Source organism: Alosa pseudoharengus, unplaced genomic scaffold (genome assembly GCF_046254945.1).
Source record: "Alosa pseudoharengus isolate Yale_2024_CS ecotype anadromous, Long Island Sound unplaced genomic scaffold, YU_APseudo_1.1 YU_APseudo_1.1_scf_13, whole genome shotgun sequence".
Lineage (NCBI taxonomy): Eukaryota > Metazoa > Chordata > Actinopteri > Clupeiformes > Clupeidae > Alosa > Alosa pseudoharengus.
The window spans coordinates 12,227,034-12,254,262 of NW_027468598.1; the positions used below are offsets into that span (position 1 = coordinate 12,227,034).

At 40.5% G+C, this 27,229-nt stretch overlaps 1 protein-coding gene across 1 annotated transcript in view; it reads left to right on the forward strand.

The window, feature by feature from the left end:
• The first annotated feature begins 2,228 nt into the window (after nt 1-2,228).
• The window catches only part of pitpnm3 (PITPNM family member 3), a 77,861-nt gene continuing 52,860 nt past the window's right edge, over nt 2,229-27,229 (forward strand). The window contains 2 exon segments of the mRNA XM_076282184.1: nt 2,229-2,520; nt 23,494-23,589. Of these exon segments, the coding sequence (XP_076138299.1) occupies nt 2,496-2,520; nt 23,494-23,589 (121 nt within the window). The 5' untranslated portion in view covers nt 2,229-2,495.

Here is a 27,229-nt window from a genome sequence, read left to right on the forward strand (position 1 = left end):
TGTATTCTTGTGATTATTCCTGCCTGTATGCATTCTTGTGTTTATCAGTAGGCTTCTAAAAGATCAGAGGAAATGATCCTTGGCAAAAGGTCCTCCAGTTTCATGGATAGAATTTCAGCTAAAGGATAAAGTTCCAATTAATTCAATTAGTCTTTTTTGCTTGCAAGCCTGTCCAGAGTAATCAATGCTATCTGTCTTTCTGCCTACTTTGGCCCATGGGCTATTTATTTTTGGTTGCTCTTACTAGAATTTCAATGCAAAGTCTTGGGCCAGAATTGTTTTGTCATTGCCCTTCCTGACTGGAACAAATAGTCTGTCTCCCTCGTGGATTGTAGTACTGCATCGCGGCTGCTGCAGAGAGATTGGAGAAGAGGAGATATGCCTCAGGACTTTGGTTCTGTCAATATCCATTTAAGGGTACTTGTGTAGGGAATGCATTTGGGCTTTCTTCCTGCGATCTCTTTACCTAGTGACTTCCTTCATAACTGGTTTTGTTAGCCCAATAGACTGCACACTAGCCTTGTGTGGTCAGATGGTGATATCTTGCTAAATGGACATATGTCTTGTAAGCATGTCTGCATTGCTCGATGGAATTAGATAAGACTACATTTGTAGAATGTCATGTTTTCTTGTGGCTTGTTTGTAAGCTTTGAAGTGATTTAAAGCCTTCAAGCGCTGAACCCAAACATTGATTTTAACACACATAAAACCAAACCTTGGTATAGATTCTTTAGGTGGGGGGGGGGTCTAAATATGACTGATGTGGTATTAGGGGTATTGAAAAATTGTGTCAATATAGCTTTTTTTCTGAAGTATATTAGCTGTGGCAAGTTTTCTGAAAGAAATCAATATGTTATAATAGATCTCTGAGACGGTGTTCTCCATTCAACAGTCCCAAGCTGTGCTGCCTACAAAACGCAGATGGGCAACAGAATCGGCCTTGGCACTCATCGCACTGATTGTGTGTCCTTATACTCTCGGCAACCCTGTGAAGAAATCAAGGATGGAGTGCTGGTAATTTACTCGAAATGAGTGTAATGCCAAAACAATCTGACTAACCATTTGACTAGAGCTGGAACAATGAATCGATTGGATGCCAACTATTGATTGCTAATTATTCTATGTTAATTATTAATAATTATTTTATGATAAGTATTACTATAATTGATAATTGATAAATTGGAGGGGTTTTTTTAAAGGTAAAAATGCTCTGATTCCATCTTTTTCTATTTCTTTATCCCTCAATGTCAGTAAACTTAATATATTTGAGGTGAAGACAAAAGAAGACTTTTGAGGATGTAATTTTGACGTTTTGGAAGCACTTGTTGCCATGTCTCACCATTTTCTGTCATTTTATTGACCAAACCACTGCTTGATTAATCAAACATATAAGTAACAGATGACTAAACATAGACAATAATCATTGTCACTCTACATTTGATCAATAATACTTTGGCTTTTGGCACAATGCAGTGCATCCATGTTTTGAGTAACTCTTGCAGGTTATGAAAAGATGGATAAGAAAAAAAACAAGTGTGAGGTTTTCTTACAGAAAAATAAAAAGTTCAACACCCAACCTTCATCTTGGTCATGTACGGTAGCCTATGTTGTTTCATGAAAGAAGAGAATTGGTCTGTGGAAGATCAGCAATGAAATAGAGCTGCAGCACAACACCAGTAGGCGACAACAACAAAAAAAGCTATCTGTAGTCAGCAAGTGTATCTGTGGGGGATAATGACTGTCCGGTTAATCTACTCAGTTTACTTATTGGAGTATTCACATCTCACATCACAAGATATAGCATATAGCACACCCTCCCTCCCCTTCCATGCCCACCTCCACCAAGACACTAGTAGCCTACCTCTCTGATAGACAAACACGTAGCCTAGTGATCAACTGAAACGAATCCACATGGACACTTAAGCATCCTAAATGCAATAGAAGTGGGTGTTTTAGTCGTAATATTCTACCAGTAAGACTGAGTCATAAAGTCCAAGACACCACATTACCAGTTCCTACTTAAAATCTCGTAATTGACTCGTGACATATTTTTGACGTAAGCCAAGCGAAGCAGCTGAGAAATACCAAACACGAGACTATTTTCAGTAGAGATTGTGCAAGAGGGACGTCTGTTCAGATATGTCTCAGAAGTACACCACTGGAGGCAGTCAAACATTAGACCTTGACATTTTTGTCCTACAGTTAAACAGGGGAGGGCATCAGAAAAGTCCGCATAAACAGTATGCCTGAAGTCTAGCTAGTTTTGTAGAATACATGTAGTCTTCATGGGTCTGGAAAACGTTGTATTCAGGGACTGCCGCATTATAAATGACACGAGTGGCATAGCAACCCTTGGCTTTTCTCCGTTGGTAGGAACGAAGGCTTCAAGGAGCAGGGACTAGGGAGACTAAAGAAAAGACAGCTGTGCGGTCTAAACTCAGTGAAAACACGCGCCACAGTGCTCATTTGCCTCTTCTGCGAGGCGCGTACAGAGGATGGCGAAAGAAACAAGAGGGAAAGGTAAGTTACATGTTTTGTTCGGCTTTTATAAATATTTTTTTCTCACAATGTATCACATTAACAGGTAGCATAACTCAGTCTGCCGCGCCTGTGGTCTTTTAAAGACACGCGTAGTTCACGCGCCTAGCAATCTGTTGGAATGCGTAACATATAACCAGAAGTATCGCGAACAGAGCCCACAGTTATATTTTGGTTAAGCTGTATGACGCAATTCATGTATCAGTCCTCTCTCCAGAAATATTACGACTTTACTCGCCACATTTCCGATAAAAATCAACGGAAGCAATGTCTATAAGCCGGTTGGCATGCGTTACCTGTTGGGTAAACTTGTAACCAGCTTTGCGTATTCTGGGTTCTGTCAAGCCAGGCAGTGCATTCTCTCTGTATTTTGTGACAGCATCGTTCATTTTCAGTTTTTTAACACATGCATTTACGTGTATGGTATTCTGACACGATTTGAGGTGCAGTGAATAGCTTATTTGGTGTAAACGTGGATCATCTCCATCAACTCACCAGGAATCTCAATGCTGCATTGACAAAGAAACTTACCAGTGACCTTGAGTAGTACCGCCCTGTAGGATTTAAATAGCCGGGTTGCAACGTTGTGTTATTTAATAGTTATGGTTTGCCTTAATGCCATTGTTAACGAAAGGCAGATGCATAGGTGACTGTTTGGTGTGTTTTTCGTAGTCTGTAGCTTTTGGTGAGAATGGTTGTAATGGTCAGATCCTCACAAATCAAGAGTCAAGCATCAAGCACTCGTTTATTATGTTGTCTCATTTGTGTTGGTCGACTCCTTTGCATGTTTTGCATTGTAGGCTATCGTTGTGTATAAGCTACTCACCCAACATGAGAGGACTTGCCTTGGGTAAAAAAAAAGAAAATCAAGTTTTGATTCCTGGAATATGTAAGCATTAATATCAGAAAGCTGATATGATGCAGTATTGCCAAAATATTATTGTAACAATGCAAATCATATGCATACTGAGCCACTCTTACTGACATATCCATAGGAATTGACTGAACTAAAACACATAGGCTACAGAACATGCTTTTAGGTTTACGGTTTAGGTTAATGTTCCTGTAAATGTATTGATAATATCATTCTATCTCTTATCACTGTGGTGTGGCTCAATGAGTCTCCTGTATTTTCAGCCACCACGACCATCTTCATTATCACTGCTGTGTAGCCCCAGCAATCTCCCTACTTCATTGGGGATGTATTGATTGTTGAGAGATGCTTGTGTGGCTTGTAAAATAGTGTGATAAAAACCTTTAAGCCATAGGAACTGCCAATTTCTTAAGACTAACAAACATTTTATACACATGTGTTTTCCACACTGAAGTGATAATATGATGTCTCTTGCAAATTGGTTGAGATTAATATTAAAGTTAACTCATTCAGCAGATGTTGTTATGAACAGTATATTCTTAGACCCATTTCCTTTTTTGCCAAGCACCTGGATCAGACAAAATCCCTTCTGTGTTTTGTTTATTTTCTATTAGCCCAGAGATGTTTTCATGTTAGCGCATCTTTTCTTTGCAAAGCTATGCCAATTAGATACAGCGTTTGTTTGAAGTGAGGTTTGAAGCATTATGAGCACTAATGGGATGCTAAGATGTTGATCTGTTGATCTTTTCCATAGAGCAGCCACAGTTAATACTGTTATACTGTGAAACTGCAGCACGGCACCACAACTTGAAATTCAACAGAGGCGGAGCGCCATCGCAAACACATGTTCACTGACTTTGAATCAATCTGTGGATGCTACACCATGCCATTAATTCCACCATATTGCACTAGTTATGCTCATTGCTTAGACATATGGGGGCTAGAGCAGGGGCGTAGATTTGCGTGGGGACCGAAGGACGTGTCCACACCAATATCAAATTACGACTGAAATGTCCCCACCAATATTCAGGTTGAAATGGGGAAAAAAGAGTTAAATCATTTCTCACTTCAGTGCTGCGGATCACCTCGTACAGATCTTGTAATGTGCAGTAGCCTATAAGGGTAAATCGCGCTGATTTGAAGTTTACTTTACTTCACTACAAGCATGAAGTGCGTCCAAATTCACACATTCTTCTCTGTTGAATTCCTCGAGAAGTAGGCTACTCATCACACATTGTCACATGAAAGAGCCTTTTCTCAGCTTTTAAACGGTGCTAGCTAGCCACTGTTTGCTGTGATAAACAGTTCGTGAGAAAAATAACTTCAAGAGATTTAATAATTATTCTCTGCGCCCATCTCCACATCCATTCGTCTCGGTGGAATATCGTAGGCCTACACACTCTTCACGCAACACATGACAAACCATATATCAGAATAAACAGCAGACCTTACCGAACACAAAGGTGTAATGCATTCCCGTGTATAGTTAGCTGTTCCAGAGTAATCCGGTTTTTAAATAAATTATAGAAAAATTCAACATGGTCTTTCGGCTGCATTTCTTAAAACTGAGCTGTGCTTACATCGCCTAGATATCTGTAAATATTACAATCAGAGAATATACAGGCAGCTCACGGTTAAGAGTTTGTCAATGTAGCCTTAATGATTTCTTTTCACAAAATGCTAAGCATGCATGTATTTAAGTTGCTTAAAACTGAGCTGTGCTTAAATAGGCATGATTTCATAACAGACCAAATAGAAAATAAATGTTAAATATAGCCCACATATCTGTAGCCTACATAAAATCAGATTATGTAGGCTACACAGTGTAGTTAGATCAAGTTGAACAGTAGCACATTTTAATAATGGATAGTTGGACAGTAGCACATTTTAATCATTTTATATATCTATAGTGGCTGGTGAAAGAGTTGAGTGTTTTTTTTGTTGTTTTTTTTTCGGGGGGGGGGGGGGGGGGGGGGGGTTAGTGGGTAGTGTCCCCACCAAAGCTCAGACCAAACCTACGCCCTTGGGCTAGAGTGCCAATTCTTCAGCTCCAGCTTTTCATGTAAAGTGACCTCTCACTCAATGCCACTGACAACATGTAGGAGAATAATAGGCTACTCACTTGTCATTATAAAAACAAGATTTCTACTGCAGTCTATTCTAAGTCCAGTGAGAGAGAGGGAGGTAAAGAATGGGGAAAGGGGAAAGAGGAAGGAACCACAGGGATCAAATGTGCTAAAAGGCTTTGAATGTGGGTTTTTTTACGGAGCAAGTGTTATAAAATAGTGAGCACCCTGTTTTCCTCCAGATGGCTTGCCATGAAAGTGATTTTGAGGAAATATCTGTAACAGTGCCATCCAACTTTTCAATGCACAAAAAGGGGAGGGGAGAAATCTCAGCATGAGCCTGTCTCTCTCAGCCCCTACATCATATCACTTTGTCTGCTGTTCATCTGACTGTTTTACAGGCTATATTAGCCCTTCTACACAATCTGGACTGTGGTCATAACATCTACATCTCATAACTTATTTCCTGTTACATATTGTTCTTAAAGTATATTCTTTTTCCTGTTTGTTAAGCAATTCTATTATTTTTACATTCTTGTCTTTTCATAGTCATAATTAATATTTAATAACAAGCAAAGGTATTACACTGTTCAATCCCTGCACTCTTCACTTTTGCATTACCACCATTGCACACACTCTACCATAGCACGTTATCATGGTCAATGCATCACATGGGGAGTCCATACCAGACCTTTGTAATCACTTCACATGCTCTTTAATTTTTACATTTCTGTGATTGATTTTTATGTGTGAGATATATGTGTGTATGTGTGTGTCTATCTATCTATCTATCTATCTATCTATCTATCTATCTCAGTGTAGCCTCTCCTTACGTATATTTTTAACTTGTCATACATTTCCTGTACAGCTCAAATGCTGGAGATAAGAAGTGAAATCACATTTGTGTGTGCTACTATTGTAGGCAAACAGTAATGTTAAAAAATATTGAGGACTCATCTGAAGGATTGTCTCTAATCCTCTCATTTGAGTTTGTCACAAACAAACTAGATTGTATTTACTGTACTTATTTGTTAGGCTTAATAAAGAATGTCTGGCTTTAAGATTTGTATTTTTTTTTGTAACATAGTGTTGTAAGTAAAACCTCCTAAATATGCAGTTGTGCAGTGGTGAAGGTACAAGCCTGGGCTCCAAACTTATTTGTTTTCTCTTTCTGTAACCTTTAATACATTCTGACTTGATGTATGCTTCCATCCAGCCTTTACAGTCATGGAGCAATACAGCTGTCATATCTCACCGATTCCAGCACCAAGTGAGGAAATTGTTTTATAATTGCCTTGTCTCAGCAGGCATATACAGCTCTGTTTTCTTTTCCCACACCTGCTTTGTGGCTTTGTTCAGATAAACTGCATTTTTCTTCACCAGAGAGGAGTCAGTAGTCAGAGTTGCAGTATATGTAGGATATCTCTTTTTAGTAAATGAAACCATGAAGTGGCACAACATTGTTGGTTGTGTTTTCTGAGGTTTATATAGGCACATTTGAATTGAGTGATTATTGATTAATAATCAGCAGAGTGCTTTCCTGATCCATTCTTTCATAATACAGTATATCCTTCGTTAAATCATATCTAGTCATATCATATCTGGTTATTTTTACCATCACCCTATCACATAATTACTGTCAACTTGATTATTGTTTTACCATATAACACTGTTATCCGAGATTTCTCTGATCTTTCACAATTCTTGCACTGTCTATTCTTCATGGATATCATTATCCATATTTTGTCTACATCTGGCTTTAGACATAGTTATGACTCTGTGTTGTTCAAAGATATGTTTACTAGCCATTGACACTCCCCCTGTCTTCACTTTGCAGTGATTCTATAGTTGTACTTGCTTTGAATCAGGTGCATATCACTCCAGCTCTCTTAAATTTCATGAGGTGGGGAAAGGATTGTTTAGTTCACGCCCAATATGATTGCACTAATTTGTCCAATGGTTTCTTTTTGACTGTGGTGCTATAAATAGCTCGGTGTGTGTGTGTGTGTGTGTGTGTGTGTGTGTGTGTGGCAGTGACGGACAGCAGGTCTTTGTTCTCCCCTGACCCAATAGTCCTGAAAGCCAGTGTGCTGCTTCATCGTGCTGCCTGTTGCCCAGCACCCTTGCTTCTGTCTGTCAGTCTGTCTGAGGATCTCCACAAGGTGGTCCTTTTGCCGGGGATACGTCTCTGCATGCTTGTGATAAATCTTGCTGCCGTTTGGATTGCGTCAACATTTCGTACAAGTCTATTGTCTACTTTCAGTGGCACTGCATTCTAGTAATACCACTGGTCCCTCGAAAGGTACAAGTGTTAATTCATAGCACTCACTTAAAATATGGGCATGCTATGCTAATAAAACACCCACAGCACGATGACATTGAGCTGGTAAATATTTCCATTACATTTCACATTCCTGTGTTTGCCCAGTTAAGTATTAATGGCAAAGTGGCATTCCAACTGAGGTCTGTGAAAGTGATGTCAGACCATTGAGCAATGTGACCATATTGTATACAGCCCTGTAGGTACTGCTGTCATTATTTGCTCAAATGTTTGGTTAGCATTCTAGTCATGATGGAACCTTTGGGCCTGAAGAGCAGTCTCGGGTTAGGTCAGGGATCTGCAGCAGACGTCCAAGTGATAAACACCATGGCTTCTTTGGCTTTGTGCTGCAATCGGTGTGCATTCCTCTCATGTGCAGCTCAAGCATCTCATCGTCTCCCCTCCTTTCCCCACTCTAGCAGCAGGGGTGAATACAACCCCCTCTCCCAGTCTTCAAGAGAGGGACCTAATTGCCTCCCTCCGCGAGCCCTTCATCTGCTCGGGGCTGTTTTTGTTTAGCTTCCTGTATACACTCATCCCACCCTCTCCTCTCTGAAAGCAGCTTCTTCCACCTTGACGGCCTCAACATAGCAACCCAACTAGGGCTGGGTATCGCTTGGGTTTTATCCGATACCGGTGCTAAACTGATAATTTAAAAAGTTACCGTTGCCTAAATGGTGCCTAAACCAGTCGTTTTAAATGAAAATTGCACAAACCAGTGGTCGGAACCACAGGCGGAATATGTTAGCTGATATGTTAGCCAGTGTTTCCCATACATTGACTTATTTGTGGCGGCCCACCACAATATCAACACTGACCACCACACAATGATTTTTCCAGGTTGTACTAAATTGTACTTAAATCTGGTTAGCATCAGTACCATGCTGCGCTAATTTGTTAAAAACTGTTGCATTCAAGTTAACTCTACAAACCTACCACCACAAATAGAATTAAGTTATGTGGGAAACACTGTTAGCTATCATAGCTGTGGGCTCTGGTGCTATCAGAGCAAGTGTAATTAAGAGATCACACATTTAACAATATTACACCAGTGGGCAGATATTTAAATAAACAGCTGGGGGTTTGAGTGGCACCAAAATGAGACACCGGAATCTACCTTGTCATTCGGTCCTTGTCATTCGATCATACTACTGTTCATGTCGGCACCGGTGCCATATTGGAGCTGGGTTTTGGTACCCAACCCTAAATCAAGATGCACCCACTAGTCAGCCAAAAGTCAACACACATGAAAAAGACTATTGGCCCCTTCTTGAGCCCCTCTCTCCCTCTCATCTTATTGAATTGGTGGTGTGGGAATGCAATTTGCGCGCGTGCCGGTTAGCATATGCGGCACAGGCGTTTGCAATTTGCCGCCTCGATGAGGTGCCAAAGGGTTTATCAACAGCCCATATGCCGAGTCGAGAGTGAATCCCCTTTGGTGAGGAGCTCTTAAGGGTGTGTGTGTGGGTATTCCGCAAGCAGCGCGCAAACCGACGACAAAACGTGACACAAACGCTGGGGAAATTCACTGCCTTTCCCTTGACACCCCAGCATCTCTTATTATTTTTTAAAAGCTGCTCTAAATAAATCTTAATTGTATGTTGCAGTTTGATTAAATGATTTCGGATACCTCTAATTATCCCATCAAGTGTGCACCGGGCCTAGAATCTGTTTTGGTGAATCTATGTGCACCTAAGGAGATAACAGTGTTTTACTGCTCTAATTTCTCCTATCTAAGCTCATGTAAAATGCAAGGTAGCTCCTTTGACTTTTCAACAATATACCCTACAGATGTCCAGCAGGCAATTACTGATTTAAAGGTTGGCAGTGGAATGGATCCGGATGGACTGGAGGTCAGGTTCATTAAGGTTTCTTCACATGTACTTGCATTTCCTTTAGCTGATTTATTTAACCTATCATTATCCACTGGTGTGGTTCCTCCAATGTGGAAATCAGCTAGAGTTACACCAATACACAAGGGAGGGGATCCCCAGGATCCCAATAAGTATAGGCCTATTTCTATCATTAGTAGCGTAGCAAAGGTGTTTGAGAAGCTAGTATTTAAACAATTATTCAAATATATTAATGACTCATCTATTTTGTCCCCATTTCAATCTGGATTTTGTGTGAATGTATTGTATGTGTGAAAGTGTTGTCCTGTTCAGTGTTCTGTTTTTGTTTTTGTACTGTACTGTTTGTCCTGGGGACCCCCTCGAAAACGAGATATCTTATCTCAAGGGGCTATCCCCCTAAGCAAATAAATGAAATTACTGCAAGCAAAGCCTTCCTGAAGGACAGGTTACAGGTAAACACGCCCCCTTTCCCAACATGAGAAATAGGACACTAGATCCAAACGCCTAGGGCTTTGCAAAGCAACATGTTACACAGACCTGATGGAATGTTACACAGACCTGATGGATTTTAGAGAGGCACTCAGTGATGAACTGCCAACAGTTTTCACTTCGGAAGTCTCACATTTCGTACAGTAGAACCCCCCCCCCCCCCGCCCCCATCTAAACAAGAAGGAAAAGGGAGAACGAGAGAGAGAAAAAAGTTTAACTATTTAAAGAAACTCCGTTACTCAGCCGCAGCATGCCAACTTGCCCAGCTGGTGAGGTTGAGCCACCATCTGTCCATCTGGGCTTCAGAAGGGATCTCTTCCTCCTTTTGTCGAGAAGAGGGGGGCGCAGTCTGCGTGCGGCTAACGTGCAAATGAGAAAAGCGAGGACGGCCTGAACGGCTGGCTAAGTGCGAGGTGGAGGACCGTGGGAGGGAGGGAGAGTGCCACGGCGAGATTGCCTGAGGAGAGGAGAGGAGAGGCGCCAGTGTCTGGAGGAGATTATGTTTTTGATGAAGAGGCCTGTCTCTCAGGGGCCTGTGCATTTGGGAGTACTCCAGAGAGAGGATGCAGTGCGACAACCGCTTGCTCTCCCTCTCTCTCTGTGTGTGTGTGTGTGTGTGTGTGTGTGTGTGGGTGTTTGTGTGCATGTGTGTGTGTGTGTGTAAGTATGTGTGATAGAGAGAGAGAGAGAGGATGTGTGTGTGTGTGTCTGTTGGTGTGCGTGGATGTGTGATAGCAAATATGTGTAGGGAAGAGAGAGTGTGTGTGTGTGTGTATATGTGTGTGACGAAGACAACGATGTGTTGGAGCCCCAGCAGCAGCAGCGTTGGTCTAGTCTCCCTCACACCCACACTGTGATTTGCAGATCTCTGGAGAAAGTCACTTTCATGTAAAGTTTGCTCTGCTTTGTTTGCCTATGCAGCTCTGAATGCAGATGCCGTGCTTTGTCTTATTGGTGCCCAACAGAAACGACGAGTGCTGTGATGTTTATGATTATGATCTGGGTATTCTTAGACACCGAGGTGTTGTGGCTCTTTGAGTCTCGCATCGTAAAACATGTTTTGAGTGAGCTGAGTAAACTATTAGATGTTTAATATACACAAGAACGATAAAAAATAAGGGTTATGGCTAAACCAATTATAATATTCCTAGTGCAGCAAGAATTTGTCGCTGTATGTATTGACACATCGTTTGTCACAGCCGAGCAGAAAGGACATGAGGCTGCATTTTTAGCACGTCCTGCAGAAAAAGCAGAAGAAATAATGAGTATACGGGGCAACAACAAAGACGTCGTTCACATCACCAGAGGGGCTCAATAGATAGCAGGAATTCATATTTTGTCGGGAGTCAATACCATGTCATCCAGAGAGTTCGTTTAGACTGTGTGATGGCAGCTGGATTCCACCCACTGTTTTCTTCATCCTCCACACAGTTTTTAGAATCGGGAAACCTCACTCTCGGTCTCATTTTTTATTGTTGTGTATTCAGTCGTGTCTTTGGACGAAATGATCGATTGTTTGATTAAACATTTTTACTTTTGGCCCTGGTCTCTGTCGCTCCATTAATATTGACACAACTCACATTACTCTAGTTTTGCCCTGTTGTTGACTCTTGAGGAGCAGAGAGGCTGTTGACAAAAGGAGGTCTAACATCCAATGGACAGCTATCCATGAAAGGCTACTGGTCACTACGGTCCTTTAGATACATTGAGGTGGAAATAGGAGAGCATGCACTGTCCTTGGTCAGATCAGATGTGGGGCAGTTTAAAATCCGATGCCTTTCTTCCAGCCACTGTCAAAAAGTGTGGGGGAATCAAGAAGTGAAGGTATGGCTCGAGAAAGGCTCAGCACCTCATTGAGGTATGACCTGTGCCTTGAAGTGTGCCCAGGCCTCCCTTGAAAAAGACATGTAAGATCTCAGTGAGACTCACCTGATACAATAAAGGATAAATTGAAAAAGTGCACCATAAAAAATTTAAAAGTGCACCACAGTGTCACAGCAATCTCCTGAGATCTGGCATTTGCTAAAGTACCTACTTTAGAACAGTCAAACTCCATGCTCAGAAGCCCTTTATGGTAGTATTAACATGGAATGCTGCCTGTCATTCTTTCACTGTACATGTATTTGTGTATTTGACACATTGCAATGGGATAGTTTGTGCTGACAAATAGCTGTTGACAGTTTGCATTTGCGGTCTGTATTTCTAGGGTAGACTAATTTCATGACTAATTTTGGAAGAGAGTCTGGAGAGTCTCTGATGTATGGAACTTTGATTGGTGTCTCCCCCTCCAATTTCAGGAACGAGGTCCATGAAACAGCATGTATTAAGTTAATCACTACACATACCATTCCTGAATCACTGCACTGCGTGGTTTCACAGGTTAACTGTCCACTGCTTCAGGAGACATTGGAGTTCATTCCAGGAAGGTACCATGACACCTGAGTGAGTAGTTAGCCAGATACTCTGAATGCCATAAAGAAGGAATGACACCTGTTAAACTCACCTTATATAAAGTCTTTATAGTAATTTAACCCACCAAGGCCATTGGGAATGTAGTGTAACTGTTGTACACTTTAGACTTTTTGGAACACTCATTAGGTTCTAGTCTATTGGCAGGTGTACACTTTAGGGTGAAGCATGCTGCAAGGCGTTTTGGCTAACGTCAATTACTGATGGATAGGCGAATAAAAGAGAGAGAGAGAGAGAGAGAGGTTGACTGCAAAGCCTGCCCACAGAGAAAAGTGATACACAGGTCAAAATGGTACAGAGAGGATATTCTCCCTGTTATTCTCTCTCGCTGCGTCTGGCACTTGTTCTCTCTGTCTCTCACACTCGCAAAAGAAATTTGCCAGATTGTGTGATTTGCAGGAGATTGTATATAATTTGCGGGCGTCTGAGCCGCTAACAATATGTCGGAGGTCTCTCTGAGGTTCCTATAGAGGAGGGATGTCTGGGTTCATTGCAGTGACAGAGGTGATTTAGTTTGGAGGTGCTATTACAGTCAAGCCTAATATATTGTTTTTGCTCTCTGAAGATTAGATTGATTAAACACATTGTTTACAAGACAAACAAAATATAACACACTGCAAATGTTTATGTTGAGAGTAAACATAGGCTACCATGACAGTTGTAAAATGCATGTGATAAGAACTCTGAAAGATCTGAAAGATCATATTGAAATTAAAGGAAAACTTTGATTTGAACTTTATCTCTCAAAGGTGAGAAGCAATTTTGTGTGTTTAAGTAAGCAGAGCAGCTCATTCCAAATCTGTCTGAGAAGATTATTAGACTGTAGCAGGCCCCAGTCTTATTGGAAAGTCAGGAAGGTTAGTGCATGAGTCCCCAAAGACTAAAGGACTTGAACCTCATTTATCTAGAAGTGAAGGAGGTGGATTTGATGTAGTCTCTCCACTTATTCTTTAAATGTGCTCTTTCTATGAGTACCTGTGACTTCACAGGATCACACATTTGACTCCCATGGAGCACACATAAGCTACTGATGTATATCTGCACAATGAGTCGCTCTGTGTAGAACTGTACATTTGCCTTTAACACTGGACCGTAATGAGGTCCACAGGTCCAACAATTAGAGTCAGCAATTAGAGCGCCATTAGACAGTTTCTTGAAAGCATGTGAACCCAAAGCTGAATTTTAACACTGATTCACAGTCTGATCCTTGTGATGCTGTGGAAAAGCAGCAGACTGAAACTGGCCCTAATTTGAATGATGGCAAAGTCTTAAGCCTGTCTAAATCAAATTTAATACATTTGCTAAGACAATCTGCTGCTTTAACAAAATGGTCGAGATCTTAAAGCGACATATGGAATAATTGATATTTTGCCCCTTGATGTAGGCCTATTCATTCCTTGTTCAACTTCATCCAATCTTTTTTCATACCCTTGAAGTTGTTCTTTCACACCTTTTAAAGATTCCTCGATCTTCCCCAACCTTTCAGATAAGTCCTTTCATCTCAGTCAAAACTTCACCCATCACTAGCCGTGCTGGCTGTTTCATTAGCTGCGGTTGCGCAAGCCTCTGGAGGATTTATTAGGTGCTTAATTTCTGTTGCGTCTGCTTTGGTTAATTTTCTTAGTTGCGTCGAGACAATGAATGAAATACACATAAGTGAGGAACCACTTTAGATAGTTTGTAAACTGTGAGTTTGTAGTCCAAAATGTTGGCAGCTTAGTTACTAAGCAGCTATCAGGCAGGGGGCGGAAACGGAAGTCCTCCCCTTGGTGTATTCAACGCCATTTAGCACAAAGACAGTACCCAGTTTGTCAAAAATCGACTAATTGTGTCATCGTTCTACCCAATCAATAATGTTACATGTAAGGGATAATGTATAGAACGCCGGTCATTATTGGAAAATAAGTCCCGAGGGGTCTTGTTTTGTCCTGAAGGGACTTCTTTTACGATAATGACCGGCGTTCTATACATTATCCCACTTATTACACAGCTACTTACCTAAACGAAAAAATTACTCTTTACATTTATTTGTTACCGTTTCATCAAGGCTTTTACTGAGAAATAAATAGTTCGCAACACACCCTGAACTTGAATCAAACATTCTTTAGAACACAGCTGATCAACCGTCTGCTTTTTGAATGAAGTTCCATTGCAAGAAGTGACCGGACTACTTGTGGAGTGATATGAAAGACGTGAATAAGAAGCACAAAACCCATTTTCCTTGACAGCGGTCTGGAAGAGCCGTGTAATAAAGTGCTATATAGCACATTCCGGGCATGCACCTACAATGTCAGACACTTTATTCTCTGTGTTATAATCTGTGTCATTGTAGCATCAAATGAGTTTGAAGCATTTCTTTGAAGGTAGAGAACTCTATTGTGTTGCTGCCCAAACATTGATGGCTCAGCTCAATACTCCCACCTTCCACACAAAAGTTATAATTCATGCATGAGAACTTTGCTTTTTGGCAGACTTTACACTTTGCCGACCATTTAAATAAGGGCCCTCTGAGTGGAGGAGAGTTATTTAATAACATCAGCACACAATGCCTCAGAGTCAGAAGGGAGATATTCCATTCCACCCCAACATGGAGATAGTGGTTGTTTGAAAAAGGCAGGTGGTCTTATTAATCTGCACCATGTCCTCAAGCAACTTTCAAAGATATTTTTCATGTCCTACTGCCATTTCTGTGATGATGCTGGACGTTAGCAGTGCGAAATGAGGCAGTGGTGCGATCATGCTGAGACCATAACAGCAACCATAGAACACTGTTGGCCAGGTTGAATGGACATGTTAAGAATACGTGAAATAGACTAGAGGTCTCTGAAATATAAATTAGAATATGTTTTAGAGGATACTGATATGGTAGTCAGAAGAGACTTCTGTTCTTACAGAAAATCAATGCAACAGACAAGGCAGGGCTGACCAGATTATCAATCAGATGATTACACAACTGAAGGCCAAATCTGAACACACTCAAGTTTTAAACTGAGGCTGGATTCACTTAACCATATTCTTTGGATTATATTTTAATTTTACTCTGTGTAGGGTTATGTCGTGGCTGACATCTTGAATGTTAATATAATGGAAGAAGATTTACAGCCTACAATCTGTATGTACAGTATGAACTGTAAGAAAATAAAATAAAAGAAAGAGTAGGAAAATGATCTGCAGAGAACTCTTTGAGAATGAAAACTGGAACTAAGAGATTTGTTTTGATCTTTGCTTTCATCATCTGAGATTAAAGACACCAAATGTCTTTCAGTCGCCTTTTTACTTTTCCTCCAGGAATTCATAACTCATGCAAATATATTCCTCCACCATCAAAACCACAGTGTCCCTTTTCTCCATTTTGTTCTTGCATCAGTTGTAAGACAAGTCATGCAAGAATATGTTTGATTGGGAAAAGGACAAGATAAATGAGTCCAATTATGTGTCTTTCAGAAAAGCTGCCCTGGTTATTTTATCACCAGTCTTATTAATGCTTCACTGGATTCAGCCAATAGTACTGACCCCCCAGGAAAAAGTTCTGTTTTTTTTGTTGATAATCTTTTTATTTAGTTAAAACATAGCCTGGAAAATCCATACCCTGGTAATCTAGAAAGATTAAGGGTCTGGCCACGAACAATGTAATGGCCCAACTCGAGGGGCGGCAACAAGCATGCATTTAAAAAACTCACTGCACGCAATTGGATAACACTACACCATGTTTACTCTAAATGATTTCGGACTTCGACACAGTCAGATAACACTACGACCAATGTGTACTGTCCTCCAACGTTGCAGCGCTGTCTTCATCAGTTTAGCTGGTTCCCCGGGATATTGGGGTAAAAGTAACGTGCATCATTGCTCATTGCCAGAGTGTCTTGCAGAGACAATTCCATTGTGCTCTCGTGAGAACTCTGGATTTCTAGGGTAGTTACAGTAAAACACACATTGGACAATATAAAATGGATAATCCTTATATTGTATTTATTGTTAAAATGAATCTTAGAAGTTGGTCACTCAATCAACAGTACTAGTGCAGTGCCCGTTCAAACATGCTATTCCTGTAGCCCAATTACATGCCTGCAGGTAGGCCTGCTTTAAAAATAGGATGATAGGGAAAAACATAATTCCAGGTAAGCATTCAATAATGAATAGGCCTACAGATAATATAATAATATAATAAATGTGAAGTGAGAAGAATTTAAGCATGGCTACATGTGACATTTTTTACAAATGAAAATTACATAATCCTAACAGCTGTTTTGAGTCAAGGCTATATGCTTAGCCTATTGAATAACTTGATGATAGAGAAAACAAACCATTTTGTGGAATGATGCATCAAATGGAATTTGCAACGGTGTGACTCAAAAACAGTCTTTGGTGGCCTATAAGTGACATCACACTCTGTCTGCCACTCGTTGCTTGTCGCTGGTTATGCTTTGCATGTGTGGCATTCTGAGACGTTCTTTAATTCGGGACCATTATCGCTCGTTTCAATTTAGGACCTTGCAGTTGGAATTGTTGTTTGTTTATTCAAAGTCTAAAGACAGTCCAAAGTAACCTGGGCTATTCATAAGTGACATCACACTGTCTGCCACTCGTTGCTTGTCGCTGGTTATGGTTTGCATGTGTGGCATTCTGGGACGTTCTTTGATTCGGGACCATTATCGCTCGTTTCAATTTAGGACCTTGCAGTTTGAATTGTCGTGTGCTTATTCAAAGTCTAAAGACAGTCCAAAGTAGCCTGGGCTATTCGAAGTGTCCGCTTATTGCACATCATTACAGTGCATGAAAATGCACTGTACTGTTCTTCCTAGGCAACTTCTTATTACAGTGCATGAAAATGCACTGTACTGTTCTTCCTAGGCAACAACTTCTTATTATTATTATTCCGCTTACCACTTTTTCTGTACGCTATTTCTCTTGAACAGTTTAACTTAGAAACTTCATTCAAACTTTGTAACGTAGGTATTCAAACGGACGAAGCTGCTATGTCTTTTCAACTTTGAAACTTTTATACTTTTTAAACTATTAAAGAAAAAACTTTTTAAAAATCCCCATAGACTTAACATTGCCGATTGTGACATCATAATACGGCCGTTAAGCAATTAGAATCCTATGGCAGGTGTTCAGGCCACCTGCAGCCTCAGGCTTTAAGCATACAATCTGGGTCAATTAAGACTACACATCCTATTCAACTGTTTCCTCTGCCCAAAACTGTTTCAAAATAAAAGTCCTCACTACAATAATCCACTGTTAAACAATGTAACCCATTAAACTACTGAACTTTTTACATTCAACTTTTAAACGGTCTACTTTTAAACTATCATTAAACTATCTATCTATTAAACTATCTGTCTATCAACAACTTTTAAACTATCTACATTCAACTTTTAAACTTTTAAACTATATACATTCACTAGCTGTCTATCAACAACTTTTAACTTGTCATCAACTATGTCAACACTTTTCATCAACTATGACTCCTACCCACTGTAGCTAGTTAGCATGGTTAACAAAGTTAGCATGTTAGCATTGTTAGCATTTTTAACCAAACTGTTAAAAATGATTAGCTAAGTTAGCTAAGTAACATGGTTAGCATAGTTAGCATGCTAGCATGTTAACATGTTAGTTAGCATTTTTAGCATAACTGCTAAAAATTATTAGCTAAGTTAGCTAAGTAACATGGTTAGCATAGTTAACATGCTAGCTAGTTAGCATTTTTAGCAAAACTGCTAAAAATTATTAGCTAGATTAGCTAAGTAACATGGTTAACATAGTTAGCATGCTAGTTAGCATAGTTAGCATAACTACTAAAAATGATTAGCTAAGTTAGCTAAGTAACATGGTTAACATAGTTGGCATGCTAACATTGCTAACATAGTTAGCATGTTTAGCAAAACTGCTAGAAAATGTTAGTTAAGTTAGCTAAGTAGCATGGTTAACATGTTAACATTGCTAGCACTGCTATAAAACATTAGCTAAGTAGCATGGTTAGCAGAATTAAAAATCTTAGCATAACTGCAGCAAACATTAGAGCCGTTCCAACTTTTAGTTATCGTCAAATATCTACCTATACACAGCCATTAAACTATTTGAATATCAACATTCATTAAACTGCTAGAAAACGTTAGCTAAGTAGCATGGTTACCAGGTTAGCATTGCTAGCACTACTATAAAACATTAGCTAAGTAGCATGGTTAGCATAGTTAAAAATCTTAGCATAACTGCTAGCAAACATTAGAGCCATTCCAACTTTCAGTTATCGTCAAATATCTACCTATACACAGCCATTAAACTATTTGAATATCAACATTCATTCAACTTCCAGTCTGTCAACAACTTTTAAACTATTTACCTTCAACTTTTAAATGGTCTACTTTTAAACTATCATTAAACTATCTATTAAACTAGCTGTCTATCAACAACTTTTAAACTATCTACTGTCTATCAACAACTTTTAAACTATCTACATTCAGCTTTTAAACAGTCTACTTTTATTAAGCTATGCAACCACCATGTCTATCCTAGCATCACCATAGTAACCATCTCTGTATTATCTGTTTTAACTATACATGATATTTTACATCACAACTTTAGCATTTTCATGCACTGGTAATTCCTTGGAATTGCATTTCTAGTTATTATTATTCCGCTTACCACTTTTTCCGTACGCTATTTCTCTTGAACAGTTTAACTTAGAAACTTCATTCAGACTTTGTAACGTAGGTATTCAAATGGACAAAGCTGCTATGTCTTTTCAACTTTGAAACTTTTATACTTTTTAAACTATTAAAGAAAAACGTTTTAAAAATCCCCATAGACTTAACAATGCCGATTGTGACATCATAATACGGCCGTTAAGCAATTAGAATCCTATGGCAGGTGTTCAGGCCACCTGCAGCCTCAGGCTTTAAGCATACAATCTGGGTCAATTAAGACTACACATCCTATTCAACTGTTTCCTCTGCCCAAAACTGTTTCAAAATAAAAGTCCTCACTACAATAATCCACTGTTAAACAATGTAACCCATTAAACTACTGAACTTTTTACATTCAACTTTTAAACGGTCTACTTTTAAACTATCATTAAACTATCTATCTATTAAACTAGCTGTCTATCAACAACTTTTAAACTATCTACATTCAACTTTTAAACTTTTAAACGATATACATTCACTAGCCGTCTATCAACAACTTTTAACTTGTCATCAACTCACTTTTCATCAACTATGACTCCTACCCACTGTAGCTAGTTAGCATGTTAGCATTGTTAGCATGTTAGCATTTTTAACAAAACTGCTAAAAATGATTAGCTAGGTTAGCTAAGTCACATGGTTAGCATAGTTAGCATACTAGCATGCTAGTTAGCATTTTTAGCAAAACTGCTAAAAATGATTAGCTAGGTTACCTAAGTAACATGGTTAGCATAGTTAGCATGCTAGCATGTTAACATGCTAGTTAGCATTTTTAGCAAAACTGCTAAGTCACATGGTTAACATAGTTAGCATGTTAGCATTGCTAACATAGTTAGCATGTTTAGCAAAACTGCTAGAAAATATTAGTTAAGTTAGCTAAGTAACATGGTTAGCATGTTAGCATTGCTAGCACTGCTATAAAACATTAGCTAAGTAGCATGGTTAGCAGAATTAAAAATCTTAGCATAACTGCTAGCAAACATTAGAGCCATTCCAACTTTCAGTTATCGTCAAATATCTACCTATACACAGCCATTAAACTATTTGAATATCAACATTCATTCAACTTTCTGTCTGTCAACTTTTAAACTATCTACATTCAGCTTTTAAACAGTCTACTTTTAAACTATCAACTTTTATTAAGCTATGCAACCACCATGTCTATCCTAGCATCACTGTAGTAACCATCTCTGTATTATCTGTTTTTAACTATACATGATATTTTACATTATAACTTTAGCATTTTCATGCACTGGTAATTCCTTGGAATTGCATTTCTAGTTTTTTACGTCATTTTGAAGAGCCACTGCATATAGCCTACCTGTGTGTGTTGGCATGTTGGCGTGTTGTTGCAAAATCCGTGGAGTTATCTTGCACTCGCTTAAGTTTTTACCCGTGTAACCTACACTGATCCAATTCTGCCAAAGCCCTGCTTCTATCCTCACTGGTAGTGAAAGTAATTGTAGGTGAATAATTACTTAATATTGATCTTAGACTGGCGAACTTCAGGAAAAACTCAGGAATCAGGTTTATTATGTTACAAGCTGAGAGAGAGTACAAAAAAGGTATATGGTCTATGTAGGCCTAGCCCAGGCCTGAGGCCTAGGTTGGCCTGTAGCCAACTTATCCTCTCTTCCGCTACATCCTTAGTCCAAGTCTAGAAAATCTGATCTCACAAACATTGCAGTTTAGTTACTTTTAAATGTTTTAAACAAAGAACAAAAATGGCGCCAAGAACAATCCCACTTGGTTGGCTCTTCACTTGGTATCAGACACACCTACTCACACCCACTTCACACCTATATGAATAGCATGAGGAGAGATATCTTATATATCAGAAATATCACTTATAGAATGTTCCAAACATTCTCACAATCACATCATTACAATCCTTGTAATGAGACTATCAAAATGATACCAGACATGAATACATTTACATTTCATGATACATGGATACATTATATCAAGGTAGCATCCTTTGTCTTGTGTAAGTGATAGGCCTTAAACCAGCACATTAGCATTCCATTGGGGGAGGGGATGGGGTCTTTGTTTAAAACCATGAAGGGTTACATGGCTAACTAAAAGTAGTCTTGAAGTTAAATTATTATCCATAAATTTTATTGCTATCAGTAGCTTACAGTCCTACAGTGCTGTGTGGGAGGGGGAGTGGCTAGCGGCGAAAGCCAATGCGTGCTTCTTTTACCGATATAGGCTATTTAACGATATATTTTGCATTTCTTATTCAAACAACGTAAAAAAATTCGGCAGTGCACTTACTCATGCCCGTAGCAAGACACCTGCCAAGTTTGTAATCAGTCTGACAAACGGTCAGCGAGATATGCGTGCCACAGACACACACACACACACACACACAGACACACAGACGCTTCTTGCTTTATAGATACACAACAAAACATTTTATTTACCCGGTTAAAGGCCTACATTTTATTTTGTCACTGAGTTGGCCAGGTTTTAAAGCATCTCAAGAGATTGATACATCCAAATTGTTGAATGTATCAAGACTGGAAGAGTTGGTGGGTTTATTTAGCTGTCAAGCTGATAGCAAATCAGAGGTGCTATTGTTAGATATTAACTGTCGAAACATTTGACCTGTGAATGTCTCGATACGCACATGGAAACCTCATTCATCCTGTAGCAGCGATGAGCAGTGCGGCACTGTGCAGGGGACAGTATCCAGGAGACGGCGAACAGCATGGGCAAAAGGTGCACAGTCTGCACACGAGTAATAGCAGCCGTGACCCCCTGCGTTTCATCAGGCGGAGAGAGATGGTGTGTGTGGGGGGGGGGGAGCTCAGATCAAACACATCCAGCATGGGTGCTGATGGGCTGCTCTGGGGAAAAAATCTGGGTCTTGAAACCCACTCTCTCATCACAGATTAGGACTATTGTTGCTGTGTTCAGGTCACCTGCTATCTTTGTGGGTTTACAATGGATTTTGGTGCTTGATGTTCTCTCTGATCTCGGTGAAGGACACTTTATCTGTTGGCCAAGGGTGCCAAAATGTTTTCATGTACTGTAAGAGTATTATTCCTGGATTTCCAGGCCCATCAGAACACAAAAGTGCTGTTTACCAAGCCCTTTTCACATGTTTCTGTCTATGGGTAGCAGAGTAATAATCTTGCCAACACAGGAGGGATAACCTGATTGTCATACTTATTTTATTGGTCATTCTGAACCAGAAGTTTCATGTCCCACCATATCCTCTTCCTCAAAAAGTTCATTGACCATATGGAATGACCAAAAGTGACCAAATATGTGGGGGAATAACATGTCGCAGAATGAGAGACAACGTGCCTTGTCACACCAAGGTTTTCAATTAATCTATTCTATATTGAATCTGCTCCAGTAGGGCAAAAAACCTTTATACAAGGGCCCCTATTTTTTACCGATTTGATTTCTGATTATCTTTTAAATTACCTTTGAGCTTTTAACTCAGTGCCCATTGTTCACACGTTGAGTTTTTTTGTAAAAAAAAAACTAAAATGTCTCTAAAGAGGAGATGAAGCTTTCCGCTGGCCTATAGTACTTTTTAATTAGTACTGTTACAGCCTTCAGTCATCAGGCGATAAGACCATTAACTGGGATATTAGTGGGGTCGAGCATCAGGGAGCTTCAGTCAGCTGGCTCCTTGCAGTCATCTCCATTCTTTCTTTCTTCCCTCCCTGTCCTTCTACCACTACTCCTTTCACTACATGTGAACTAATACTGAAACTTTTGCATTCTCATCCTCTGGTATTATTTATTGGAGCCGTATTTATTGCCTTTCCACTGTATCTTGAATGTTGTTCAAATGGACATCTTGTCGTTGAATAAAAGTGTCTGCTAAAAGAATAAATGTAAATGTTTTTTTTGTTTATGGAAATGCTTTATTGTTATGCTGCTCATAAGTCTCCCACTCATGAATTTAGATGTATTACGTTTTTAGTCTTTGGCTTGGGAATGATCTTCGTAGAAAAGGGGAGGGGGTGGTTGATTTGCTGATTTGAAATTTAAAACACAGGTCTTCTGCCGGCTGTCATTTCTCATGCAGCCGTGCTGACGGCTACAAATTCCTCTTTTTTGGCGATGTCTTGGAAAGACAGACTCAATTTGTTTCTAAGGAACGTGTCCTGATTGCATGTCCTGATCATGGTGATTCTAGGGTGTTAAGTCTTCTGTTCCCTCTGTCGTCCTGCAGCTGCCCTGCGCAAGCACAGCGCCTCCCACTGGCGGATGCAGAACATCGCACAGGAGTCTGTCGACAGCTCCGACGATGAGTTCTTCGACGCTAGAGGTTGGTATAAAAATGTTCCCTGCCTCTCTCTCTCCCTCTCCCTCTCTCTCTCTCTCTCTCTCTCTCTCTCTCTCTCTCTCTCTCTTTTGCATATTTAAATGTATTCATGATAGTTCGGCTAAGGAAATACTGTGTGTGTTTCCATCTACTGTGTTATGCAAATTTACATTCTAGAAAAAAGAAAAGAAAGAAAAGAAAAAAGTTATATACAGGTGTGGGAATCAAAACATAAGGGCAACGTTAAACTTTACCCGAAACATGTAGGTAGAAGTGCAAAGAAAATGTAGACTTTAATCTCATCATTACCTTGCAAATTGAGAGGTAATCCATGCTCCTCTAAGGAATATAAAGATTGTTTCAAGTGTTTCCAGTCAGGATTTCTTATTCAAATAATCAGATGTGTGTTAAAAAGTTGAATAGAAACTCAGCTTCTCTCTATCTCTCTGTCTGTATGTCTCTCATTCACTCTCACATCAGACATGATCTGAAATCGGAAAAAGTTCTGAGCCTAATGAAAGGCTCTTATACAGCAAAGTATGAAATTATTATTATGAAATATATATTGTCAGGTCTTTGTTCTTACATTATACAGTAACTGCTTGCAAGGTATTCACAATTTATGCTCTATGAGCCTATCACTTTATGCAAGTGAAACATTTTTCGCTGTCTCTACCTGTCTGTGGCCCAATGAACTGTTGGAGTTGAGAGGAGAGAATAGAATTGCTAATGCCAGACCCCTAATGACCCTAACCCTAACCCTAGGGGAAATTACCCCTCTGCAATAAGGTGCCACACATGCCAATCTCCAGTGAAGTGTGTGTGTGTGTGTCTGTGTGTGTGTGTGTGTGTGTGTGTGTGTGGTGGGGATACTATAAAGTACGAAAAGTTGCACTTTCATTCAGCCGGCCTTCTGCGAGTAGTGACAGCCTGCCAAAGCCCATTGTAATGACCCACTGATGTGCTCATGGGGCGGTTCAAACCCGTCAGCATCCCTGCCTGCAACATCCATATTCTACCTCTCCGTCAGGGACTGTTTTTTGTCTGTCACAACACAGGAGAAGGGCGAATGTAGAAAGAATCCCCCTGTAGTTTTTTCCCTGTTGCTGCTCAGCAGGGGCTGTGAACGTGGGTGTGACGGAACAGATGACTCGCCAACGCAGCCCGTAGAAAAACTCGGTTGCTCTTTTATGGGTATGTGTATGCGTGTCTGGTCTGTGTGTGTGTGTGTGTGTGTGTGTGTGTGTGTGTGTCTGGTGTGTGTGTGTGTGTGTGTGTGTGTGTGCACGCAGCAGACTTTCATTTGGGGAAAAAGAGAGTCGGTCGGTCGGTCATAAAGATTGCTCTGATCGGGTCTAGGCCAGGCTGAGCTGGGTGTGATCAGGGAGGAAGGGAGAGTGACAGCGGAGAGTGATGGATCGTGAAGGTCAGTCGCACCTCCTGGAGCAGAGGGGTTATCAGGGAGGGACTGACTCTCTGTGACCAGCATAGCAACATCGCCAGGCTCGGCGCTACGCTATATGCCACTACACTATATGCCACACTATGCTGCAATCTTTCCCCAGCTTACATCCTCGCCAGGAAGCTCTTCCACTGCAATGGAAACGTCTTTGAAATAATAATGCAGCCAAGCTTTATATTGATCAGTAAGTCCCGCTCTGGCACTGACAGGGGTCATTATGTGCCTGCTCACACTGAGAGAAGATCTAAGCAAGAACAGCCATGACTCTGGACTAAGATGTCCCACAGCGAGTGACTGAGTGGCTGTGCACTGTGTGTGTGTTTGTGTGATGATCTATAGCAAATGTGTGTGTGTGTGTGTGTGTTTGTGTGATGATCTATAGCATGTGTGTGTGTGTGTGTGTGTGTGATGATCTATAGCAAATGTGTGTGTGTGTGAGTGTGTGTGTGTGTGTGTGTGTGTGTGTAACAGAGTGCATGAATATCTATGATCTACGTCTGTATAGATTTGTCTGTCTTTGGCTGCAGTCTTTGCTGTCAGCACTGTAAAACATGCGTGCAAGTGTTGACATCAGGCTGTTATAGGGGAGTGCTGTTTCACTGATGACCCTGTCACCAAGAGAGACAGGACATCCGTTCGCCACTTGGCCTCATCATAGCACCGAGCCGAGCTGCTTAAGTATAAGTACCCCAGAGTTTAACTGATAAACAGAGACTGCATTATTTATAGGGCGTATGGGCTAGTGTCCCTCTCAGGCCACTGTACAGTGTCTTCCCCTGGTGAGCACTGCTGTCAAACTAGCCTGCTGGATGGGGCTGGCAGAGAGAGAGAGAGAGAGAGGGGGAGAGAGAGAGAGAGGATTCAATGTAATCACTTATACGCATGTTTCCACATCTATCTTTTATGGGACACGTTTCTCATTCATTCGTAATGAGACCTCTGCAGACCTGGCCCTGGCCGCCACGGGGGAGTGAAATTAAAGTCCAGATGTTTGTGCTGAATAAAAATTGTGTGCGGGGGAAAAAAAGTGGCAGCCAGTGGCCTCCCGTGCTTTCATGTCATCCTCCATTATTCCACCAGTGATTCCTTTGATTGCGTCGCCTTTCACCAGCGCAGCCTCTCTCTGACATCAATGGAGCCTCATATTCCGGTTCTTGATTGGTGCATAATTTGGGAGAGATTTGTGTTTCGGCAGTCCAGGCAGACACCGAGTGACTGTTCACAGGGACGTGCTGACACTGCTGGATCTGACCGACAGCGGAGGGAGTGGAGCGTCCAGAGATTTGTCCTTTTTTGTTGCTAGCGTTCTCGCACACAGAAGAGGTAGGTTCTCTGTAACAGCCAGTTAGGCTCAGCTACAGCAGAGACAGTGACCTTTAAAGAATGCTGGACAAGTAAATAGAGCACTCTGAAAATAGCTTCTTCATAGCTCATACCTCAGCTGATTTAGTTCCAGTTCCTCTCTTTGTAGTTCAAATGAATTTCTGTGGCAGCCTTTTGCAAAGGAACTCTTACACAGTAAAAGGCCAGAGAGCTAGATTTCTCTTGGGCCTTGTCTTTTTCATATTTTTTTGTGTGTTGTTTTGTTGTCTTGGATGCTGCCTCCCTCCCTGGTAGGGGTTAGTAGCAGAGCATCAGCTTGTTGCAAATACTATACTATATACATTAGGGGCGTGCTCAGGACTCTTTAGCTGTTGGTGAAGAAGAGTATATTTGTAATAGCACTGCTGGCTCTGAAAAACAGATCCGCTGGATAAAGAAATATTTGAGACAGTAAGAATAAAGAAAGAGTAAGTGTGAGAGACAGACAGAGGAGAGAGTGAGTGAGACAGAGAGTTCTAGGGAGAGAGAAAGACGAGAATAACACAGAGTCAGGTTGGTTTATGCTTCACTCCCCTCAGCCCATCGCAGTGAGCCTCTAGGAGGTTTATTTATTCCGAGGTGATTAATGTCACCTCCCGCGCTGCAAAGCATGGGTGCACAATTCAGCCATGAAAATGTATTATACTGTCAGAATGACGGGATTTGCTAAATGGATGATCTGTTGGAGGGTGTACAAGAGCACAATGTCCTGTAATGCATTGGCTAACTTTTAGGTTTTAGGTTTTTTTAAATTATGTATGTATTTATTTTACCCCATGTAACATTTCAACACTCGGCTTTTTAAATGGTAAAAGAACA